General features: G+C 50.6%; 3 protein-coding genes and 1 non-coding gene across 11 annotated transcripts in view; 2 read left to right on the forward strand and 2 right to left on the reverse strand.

Annotated features, from left to right (window-relative positions):
- The window catches only part of LOC102243065, a 7,476-nt gene extending 4,415 nt beyond the window's left edge, over positions 1–3,061 (reverse strand). For 2 of the 8 annotated variants that reach the window (XM_014541914.1, XM_014541913.1), the window contains exons 1-2: positions 2,337–3,061; positions 1,812–2,003 (exon numbers count right to left, since the gene is read on the reverse strand). The gene's annotated coding sequence lies outside the window, so the exon portion shown is untranslated. The other 6 variants (XM_014541916.1, XM_014541915.1, XM_014541911.1 and 3 more) reach the window with 5 other exon arrangements.
- A 914-nt stretch (positions 3,062–3,975) lies between these two features.
- Positions 3,976–4,057, forward strand: TRNAS-GCU. Its single transcript has one exon. It is a non-coding gene; the product is annotated as a tRNA-Ser (tRNA).
- Positions 4,058–6,206: 2,149 nt separating this feature from the next.
- Positions 6,207–6,728, reverse strand: LOC106723539 (histone H2B type 1-like). The gene has a single exon (XM_005868995.2). It carries the CDS (start codon positions 6,640–6,642, stop codon positions 6,262–6,264), a length of 381 nt encoding a protein of 126 aa, XP_005869057.1. The 5' UTR covers positions 6,643–6,728; the 3' UTR covers positions 6,207–6,261.
- Positions 6,729–6,922: 194 nt separating this feature from the next.
- LOC102242759 (histone H2A type 1) lies at positions 6,923–7,363 on the forward strand. The gene has a single exon (XM_014541923.1). It carries the CDS (start codon positions 6,965–6,967, stop codon positions 7,355–7,357), a length of 393 nt encoding a protein of 130 aa, XP_014397409.1. The 5' UTR covers positions 6,923–6,964; the 3' UTR covers positions 7,358–7,363.
- Positions 7,364–9,411: the final 2,048 nt, after the last annotated feature.

Genomic DNA, 9,411 nt, shown 5'->3' on the forward strand with positions numbered 1-9,411 from the left:
TAAGCCAGCAGGTCGTTATCTCCCGAGGGGTCCCAGACTGCAAGAGGGCACAGGCTGGGCTGAGGGCCCCCCCCTCCCCCCCGAGTGCACAAATTTTTGTGCACCGGGCCTCTAGTTAACAAATAAATGAATAACAATAGAGACCAAGAAGCAGAGGGCTGCTAAGAACCTCTGTTTAGATGTTTCTTAAATGTAGGCTGTGGGAAGGCAAGGATTAACTTTGTCTATTCTACTCACCTATGAATTCTAAGCACCTGCAACTTTACTGGCACAAGGCAAGCGTTGCATAAATATTTGTGGAATGAATGAATGAATGAATGATCCAGGAACGGTCAGTGTCCCTCCACGGGCAATTTGTGTTGGGTATATCCTTTCCCCTCATATTCCCAGGACTGGCTAGGACGCTGGAGCGCAACAGCAGTGCATCGCCAGCCGAGCACTAGGGGGTCATGTGTTGATCAGTTGTGCTACTGAACGAGGACAGCGGGGCAGTGGCCTTGGCTGGGGAGACAAGGAATATTCGTGGCAGGAAATGAGAAATAACTCAACAAGGTGGAGAGAGCTTTTGACAATCCTGTGCACACAGACCCAGCCAGGAGGCGCAGGGAGTCGACCTTTGAAGGCAATATGTTTACATCTCTAGGTTGGTGGGAGCCTGAACTTTGAACTGACCCAGGAAAACAAAGCAAATGGACAAACTGATTTCTGCTGATGTCAAAAACGGAACAGATGGAAACTGTAAACATATTTACAGGCAAACGCTCCATTGTCAACATTGGTCCCTACTCTCTTACTTACAACCTCAGTCCACACATTAAAAACAATCACTTACTCCACATCAACTTTAAGTTGCCCCTTAAAATTATACAACTGTGTTTTTTTGTTTGTTTGTTTTGTTTAAAATGGCTTGGGAAAGGAGTCAAGGAGAAACTGGAGATAGGAAACCTTCATTTAAATACTAGTTTTGCCAATTACTTTTTGTACAAGTAACTTCTTATAGTAAGAAATTACTGCTACAGAAAGAGAGAGAAATTACTGCTCCATTTGCTGAATGTGGTAGTGGTGTTGCACTTATAAATATTATAAGATAAAAAGTTCTTATCTCTAAGACATACAAACTGAAGAATTTAGGATGATATGATAGCTCTAGGTTTAACTTTAAATTATTCCCTCCCCCACCCCAACCTTCCCACCTCACAAAAAACATAGTGAAAAGATAGAGGAAATGAGACTGGAAAATGTTGATGATTCTGATTGATCACAGGGGAGTTCATGATCTAATTATGTCAATGCCCATATGTATGAAACTTTTCAAAACATGTAGTTTAAAATATACAATGAAATTTGACATTTCAGTTTCCTAAAGGGCTAGAAACTAACTTCTTTCTTTTGCAAACACACTGCTCACATGATTGAAAATGCTGCCTGCTCTCTAACAGCTATAGGATTACAAAAATATTTAAGTAATAAGACTTGAAAGTTGAAATCACTTTTTCCCCCTTGAAATTACTTCTTGTTACATAGGCTGCAGAATGGATGCTGTGTTAGCAGGAGGGAAAGCGACACCAGAACGCAACATCTGCAAAGCCTAATAGAGCGCAGCACAAGACAGGCGTGTTGCCTCTTCTATGAACGGAAGGCTTGTGGCAGCCAGCGTGTGGCACTATTTTCCCAACAGCATCTGCTCCCTTCATGTCAGTATTTCATCGTTATGATCTGTGATCAGCTACTTCGTGCTGCTTTTGTCATTGCTTCAAGGCACCATGACGGCGGCAAAGGTTTGCCACAGGCGCCGCTGACAGGGCGCCCACCTGCTCTGGGCCACCAGCTGAGGGTGAACAGCGCTCACTGTCTGGCCTGACTCGGCCCAAGGTCCGAGCTCGCTCACCGCGGCGGGCGGGTTTCGGGAACCGGAGGCAGAGCCACTCTGCTCAAGCCGCGGGTGTCACTGCTGTTACTTTCTTGGCTAAAACTGTCAAGCCGTGATAAAATGTAACCATCATCTGAAAAGAAAAAGAAAAAAGGAACCACTGACTTCTAACGACTGAATCAGAATCCTCGGGGCTGGCTCCTGGCATGTCTTCCCAAACGTGGGTTATTATTCTTTTAAAAAGCTCCCCGGGTCATTCTAACGTGCAGGCAGGGACGAGAAACACTGGACTAAACGGTCTCTGGGGGGACTGACCTCCGGGGCTGGCGGGAAGCCTACACCAATGAGATTTAAATTCAAAACGAAGGGCGTGGGAGGAAGGGACAGGCCCGCCCAGGGACGCCGGTTAGTCTGGACCGCGGCCAACCCGCAACAGCACTTCCGGTCCCGGTTGCTGACCCCTCACCTGAGCCCCAAGAGCAGACAAGCCGTTGGCCCTTCTCCCGGGTCCGCGGGGGACTCGGCGCCTCCCGCCGTTGGGGAGAGGCTGGGGGAGGCCCTGTCCGCTCCACCCCTGGTTCCTCGGCCACTAGCAGTACTTCCTCCCGGACCCGGGGTCAGAGGTCGCAACCTGAACCCCTGGGAGCAGAAGGCATCTCAACTTCCGGAGGGAAAAAATAACGAAGGTGCGCGAGCTCGTCGCTAACTTCCGGTTTCCCCGGGCGCTTAGAGCCCCTGACAACAGGGTTCCGGGACCCGCGCAGCCCCAGGAGGCTGGCTCGCATCGGGGCCTCCCGGTCGCCTTGGAAGTGTCCTCTCCTCGTTCGGGCAGCAGTGCGGCTCCGTGCCGGCAGGGAGAGTGGCGCAGGGGGTCCACGGCTGGACCCGGTCCCTGGGCTCCGGGGGCACAGCCACCCGAGCCAACGCAGACTGAGTAACCTGTGACCAGGAGAGGGAGCGGGTTCTCCAGTGGCGTAGTCGCTCAGCGCGCGGTGCTTATAGATCAGTGCCGATGATGCTGAGGTTGCGAGTTCGAGCCTCCCCCGAGCATCTAGGCCTAGCGGAGCGCGCACCCCTTCCCCATTGCTCCCCTGTCTCATAGAGTTTTGGAAGAATTGATATATTCCCTCTTTAGATGTTTAATTCTTAATTAGTAAGGCCACTGGGCTTGAGCTTTTCTTTTTTTGAAATATTAATTACGGACTCCATTTTAAAAAATGTCCAGATTTTCTATTTTTTTCTTGTGTTCATTGCCATAATTTACATCCTCTGGGAATTTTTAAAATATATTTTTATTATTGATAGTATTACAGATAGCTCCCATCCCTTTCCCCCTTGCCTCCCCTCCTCCCAGCCCCTAGCTCTGGGAAATTTTTCATTTCATCAAAGTTGTCTAATTTGTTAGCATGACGTCCATACTATTTATCCCTTTATGATGTTTTCATTTTTTTTTTTGAGATCAGTAGTGATGCTCTCTGTTTCCTTCGATTTCTCATCTCTCTTTTCCTGTTGAGTCTAACTAAAACTTTGTTCATCTTGCTGGTTTTTCAAAAGACCCATCTCTTCATTTCATTGGCTTTCTTTATTGTTTTTCTGTTTTCCATTTCATTGATTGTACTCCAATCTTTATTCTTTCCTTTCTTGTACTGGCTTTGGGTTTAGTTTGCTTATCCTTTTCTAGTTCTTAAGATAGAAGCTTAGGTTACTCATTTGAGTTCTTTCTTCTCTAATGCAGGTATTTAAAGATATAAATACTGTGTAAGTACTGCTTTAATGAAATGCCATAATTTTGATGTATTTGGGTTCTTTTATTCAGTCCAAAATACTTTTACATTTCCCTTCTGATTTCTTTTATACTCATGGATTGTTAATTCTCTCAAATTTCCTTCTGTTACTGACTTTAATTTGATCTTATTATCATCAGAGAACATTCTTCCATCTTCTGGGAAGGAGCGAAGGCCTTGCACATATGTTTCCATCGTGTCCCAGCTGATTTGTCCTTGCTTATGCAAGGGAAGGAAGCTGTCCCCAAGGCCCCACCTCCCGGACATTGCCCAGAGCCTCTCCATCTGGGAGTGACATGGTCCAGAGGATTAGTCTATGGAGACGAGGTGGCCGAGTGGTTAAGGCGATGGACTGCTAATCCATTGTGCTCTGCACGCGTGGGTTCGAATCCCACCCTCGTCGACTGAGCGGTTTTTAGTGTGTTAATCTCCTAAAAAGTACTTTCAAAAGTCTCTTGGATGTATTCCTAAAATATTTGCCCCTTGTTCTGACCTTTACCTGGGCAACACTAATCCTCAGTCACTATGATCTGAGTACTTTCCCTGTCCTTCCAGAAGTGGTCATTCTTGCATTTCGGTAGAACAGATTTTTCGGAACATCCCTCAATTTTACCTGATGTAACATTGCTTGAAGGGGCTTTTATTTTCAACCAACTCATAATTAGAACTCTTATGTTTAGCATCCATTACATATCTCATCTTGGTTAGTATAACAGTTTCCTGGTTTGCCCATCCGGTTCCAATTTTTATATCTATGATACATACATATCAATATTTCCAGAGTTGTCTTTAAAAGCACAAGTTTTTTCCAGTGAGTTCACTGCTTATCATTGTCAGTGGCTTTTCTCTGGGGGGCCCGGATCAGTCTCAGGTGTGCTGAGGTTTCCCGAGGGGCCTAGGAGGAGCCAAGTAGGATTGGGTGCTGTCAGGAGACATGGGCGGTTTATGAATTAGGCACCCCCCAATAATGGTGGGGTACAGCAAAGTGGGTTGGGGCATCCTTGGTAGGAAACAATAATCACTGGGGGAGAATAACCCTGTAGGTGACCTGGAGAGACACCCCGGGTAACTCTGCAGCCAGCGTTCTCCGTACGTTCTCCCAGCCGGGGTGACAGCAGGACAGGTTTCATCTTCATCAGTCCAGGCCGCTCGCCACTCTTTTCAGGCCTGAATAAGACTTTACTTTTTCCCCTACGGACTCTTTCACTGTATTTAAAATAAGGTGCTGGCAAGGAATTCTTGTTCTTACACTAGATACAAAGATGCTTACTGTGCTGTGCCAGCGCGGCCAAGGGTGAACCCGAGGAGGGGCGGCGAAGGATTAAAGACAAAGAATACAGCTGGGGCTGGGAGGATCTCCCATGCCTGGATGAAGATGCAGAAAGATCCAGCCTGCAAGCCGAGGCTTTATTTTATAGTCAGAGCAAAACAAGGGTAGTGGAAAGGCCGGCTGAACGCACCCTGGACTGGCTCTGCGGTCAGGTTCTTGTTACCCCTTCCGGCGGCTGCAGCCCCTTAAGCCTTCTCTGCACCGTCCGGGTCCGGGTTCGAGGCGCTCCTGGCTGTCATCAGCTGTAACCAGCCCTCACCCTGCCAGGAGGGAACCCTCTGAAGAACCTCAGTGCCCGGAGGGCCCTCCCCTCCCTCCGATTACCGCTGTTCGCCTCAGACATGTGCCTCGTTTTAATCAGGTTTTCCTTCTATTAACAGGAAGGATGTGAGGGAGAAAATGAACTCGAGCTTCCGTATCAGCATTTCCCTTTTTTAAGTCCCTCTCCCTGCACCTCCCTAAAGCCGCAAAGCTCTGCTCCGAAAGGAGACCGGCTTCTGAATCAGTCGCTTTCCTTCCCGGCGCAAGGCCTTGCTGTGCGGGGAGAGAACACGCCGGCTTTCCAGGCTCATCAAGGCTCCGGGAAGAAAAGTGACTCCCCTCCACCCGCCGAGTTCTCAGCCGAGGCCCCTGCAATAAGGGAGCCACCGGAGAAAACAAGCAGGTATTTATGGTCCTGTGGCCCTGGGCACATAGGAGAGACCCGGGGAAAGGACTCAACCCCTGCGGTACCTAAGAATTGCGGTGTAAACACGACTTGAACAGGGCAAGGGCTTCCCTCCAACCAAAATGTCAAGAGGAAGTCTCACTCCTGAACAGGGCACAACGCAAAGGAAAGGAAAGGCGAGCAGCAGGTGGGACCACCCACAGGTGCGGGGGGTGCGGGGCAGGGACCCTCCTGGCAGCTGGATGGCCAGACCGGTGCGAGGGCGCGCGCTCCCGGGCGAATTCAAACCCCGGCGCAGCCTCGGCCCAGGCGGGAGTCCGGCTTTATCCCTGGTCCGGAGCCGGCCGTGCTTAAGTTTGCTTAGAGCTTAACATTTTCCTCTCCGTCGCTCCCGAACCCTGAGAAATGGTGGGGAGCCCTATTAAATGTGGGAAATTCCTAAATGCTACGGACTCCCAGGCCCTTGAGAGCCAAGCAGGTGTTTTTGTCTTTGGTGATCCACAGGTTCTCCAAAGGTTGTTGCCCGACTTCGCACCAGCTCCTTCTCGGAGAACATGGGTGGCTCTGAAAAGAGCCTTTGGGTCAGGAGTCAGGCCGCTCGCTCGCGCGTCTACTTGGAGCTGGTGTACTTGGTGACGGCCTTGGTGCCCTCGGACACGGCGTGCTTGGCCAGCTCGCCGGGCAGCAGCAGGCGCACGGCCGTCTGGATCTCGCGGGACGTGATGGTCGAGCGCTTGTTGTAATGCGCCAGGCGCGACGCCTCGCCCGCGATGCGCTCGAAGATGTCGTTGACGAACGAGTTCATGATGCCCATGGCCTTGGACGAGATGCCGGTGTCGGGGTGCACCTGCTTGAGCACCTTGTACACGTACACCGAGTAGCTCTCCTTGCGGCTGCGCTTGCGCTTCTTGCCGTCCTTCTTCTGCGCCTTGGTCACCGCCTTCTTGGAGCCCTTCTTCGGGGCGGGCGCGGCCTTGGCGGGCTCGGGCATGGTCGGGAGGAACCGCCGAAGAAGCCGGGAAACAAATGGAGGAGCGACTGCGAGGCTGCGAGTGTCCTCCGGTTCAGGCTCCTTCCAGGCGGCGGTGAGTAGAGGCGTGTCCGACTGGTGGTGAGTCCCGGAAACGTCACCGCGATGTTGTCCACTGACAACGAGTGTGTTTCAGAACCAGGATCCCATTGGTTGAAGGGAAAGGGCTGTAACTTGCCGCCAATGGCACAGACTCACGTTCGCGCCCCGGCGCGACTATAAAGAGGGCAGCTGCGGGCGACTCAGCTCAGATCAAGGTCTGAGCGGAGGTTTCCTGTTCATCATGTCCGGACGCGGCAAGCAGGGCGGCAAGGCGCGCGCCAAGGCCAAGACGCGGTCCTCGCGGGCCGGGCTGCAGTTCCCCGTGGGCCGCGTGCACCGGCTGCTCCGCAAGGGCAACTACGCCGAGCGCGTCGGGGCGGGCGCGCCCGTGTACCTGGCGGCCGTGCTGGAGTACCTGACGGCCGAGATCCTGGAGCTGGCGGGCAACGCGGCCCGCGACAACAAGAAGACGCGCATCATCCCGCGCCACCTGCAGCTGGCCATCCGCAACGACGAGGAGCTCAACAAGCTGCTGGGCAAGGTGACCATCGCGCAGGGCGGCGTGCTGCCCAACATCCAGGCCGTGCTGCTGCCCAAGAAGACCGAGAGCCACCACAAGGCCAAGGGCAAGTGAGGAGCACATCGCAACATCCAAACCAAAGGCTCTTTTCAGAGCCACCCACGCTTTCACTAAAGAGCTTGCAGCTGCCATGTTGGAGCAGTTACTTGAGAATCCCCTTGACTGAGAATCACTGGAGGTGCCAGTATGTTAACTCCTCAGAAACAAAACACGAACCGTGCATTCAAAACAAATGTAAAACGAACACAATGGTTTGTATCAGGTAATTAAGCAATTGGTGCAACATGCCCTGGGGCTCAAGTGCCTCTGGACGGAAGGTGAAGTGCTCTGCAGGCTAAGCCATTCTTTTCTGGTAAAGAGCTTAGCACTTTTATTTGTATTAGAAAGTGAGTCATCGGCGCAACGGAGTCACAGTTCCCCATTGAAAGCAAAACATTGTCAAAAACTGCATGAAGAAATGTGTACCCATCCACATGTATTGGTAGATTTTCAAGAAACACCTTACTTTCCACCCCAATACAGATTCTTACAATAAAGATGTTGGCAACAATGTATAACAATGAGAGACACTCAAGTGACCCCCCAGAAGTGTTTTTATTTTTAAGCTAAAGTTTGGGTTGTGAATAGGACTGTGAAGAAAACTCAGTCAGGTCCCGTGGCTGAGTGGCAGGAGAGCTGGGGTGTCTGCTTTTATGTCACTTATTTACTGGGCTGCCTGTGACATTTGCTACTCGGTGGCATTACAGAGAAATAGACGCCCTCAGTTCCGGGGCCAGAGGTCCGAAATCACGCTGCTGCCAGGCCTGGTTCATCCCAGGGCCTTTGAGGGCGGCACCTCCAGGGGACTCTTCCAGATGCTGGAACACAAATACCCCAGAAACGAGCTTGCGCCTTTGATGGCCAGCAGTTCTCGGGGTTTCTTGACTTAACACATCCCTCCAGCCTAGACCTCCCTCACACCCTCCTCGCCTGAGTGTCTGTCCTCTCCTCTTGCAGGATCACAGCAATCGTTAGACCCAGAGCCCACTCTAAACCCAAGACGTTTTCACCTGAGATTCTTAATCATCACATGTGCAGAGGCCCTGTGTCTAAACAAGGAGGTATTGAGAGGGTCCAGGCAGGCAGGGACCGGGTGGGGAGCACTCTTCACCCCACTCCCATGACTCTGGAAGCGTTCTGACTAGATTGTATTTGAGCAGAGGTCTATTTAAAGCCGGGTAGTAAATTATGTTGCTCTTTTGGGTGATGTTCTAAGCAGAGAAGGTACTCCCAAAACCTGAGGCCATCACGTACATGGAATATTTAACAAGATCCAGAGGTCAGGGTGCAGGTGTCAGAAGTGAATTCAGAGACAGGTCGGTCATGTAGAGCTGTAGGAGCGTGTAGGGCGTTTTGCAGGCCATGCTGCGTTTGGCAAATGATTCCAAATGTCCATTCTGTGAGTTTTGAAGAGAGGAATGGCATAACCCGACTTAACGTTTCTTTGAAAGTCATTAAGACAGCTGTCTGGTGAGTACAAACTTTAGGATAGAAATCTGCCTGTGAGAGATGACCCTGGCTTGATCCCATTGGAAGCAGCAGACCAATAGTTAGGGATTTTGCAACTGTAGCTAATCAAGTGTTGCCGGATTTGATGTGTACTGTGTGGGAGAGGAGACAATACATTCCTCTGAACCATTCTGAGTGTTTAGGTGAGGTCCCTGTAATAAAGACGAATTAACCAGAGAGAAACAACCAGAATTTTATCCATTTTACCAATGTTTATGGGACAGATACTCGGGAAAACTGAGTAAACTCCCCAAAAGGCCCTAAGCCACCATCACATTTACCATCTTCAGTTAAAGGCAAAAGACAGGAGAGGGGAGGGGAGGGCTGAGGGAGGGCAATTAGGAGAGATTACCTGGAGGAGGGCAGGTTTTGTGATGCAGATTAAGTACCAGTTTTCCCCGGGGATGAGATGTGCGGTTCCAGGCACAGGGAGGGGGGTGGCTGGTGAGATTTCCTTTGTAAAAGTAAAGTCCTTACAAAATGGAACTTCTGCTTCCTTCCCAGATTCTCTCTTGTCTGCTGGTTCTCAGAAATAATCAGGTCAAATTAATCCTCCTGCG

The sequence above is a fragment of the Myotis brandtii genome, unplaced genomic scaffold (genome assembly GCF_000412655.1).
Source record: "Myotis brandtii unplaced genomic scaffold, ASM41265v1 scaffold2814, whole genome shotgun sequence".
Lineage (NCBI taxonomy): Eukaryota > Metazoa > Chordata > Mammalia > Chiroptera > Vespertilionidae > Myotis > Myotis brandtii.

Bases quoted from the DNA above. Each gene is read 5' to 3' on its own strand.
- LOC106723539 (XM_005868995.2), bottom strand. From the start codon at position 6,642: ATGCCCGAGCCCGCCAAGGCCGCGCCCGCCCCGAAGAAGGGCTCCAAG.
- LOC102242759 (XM_014541923.1), top strand. From the start codon at position 6,965: ATGTCCGGACGCGGCAAGCAGGGCGGCAAGGCGCGCGCCAAGGCCAAG.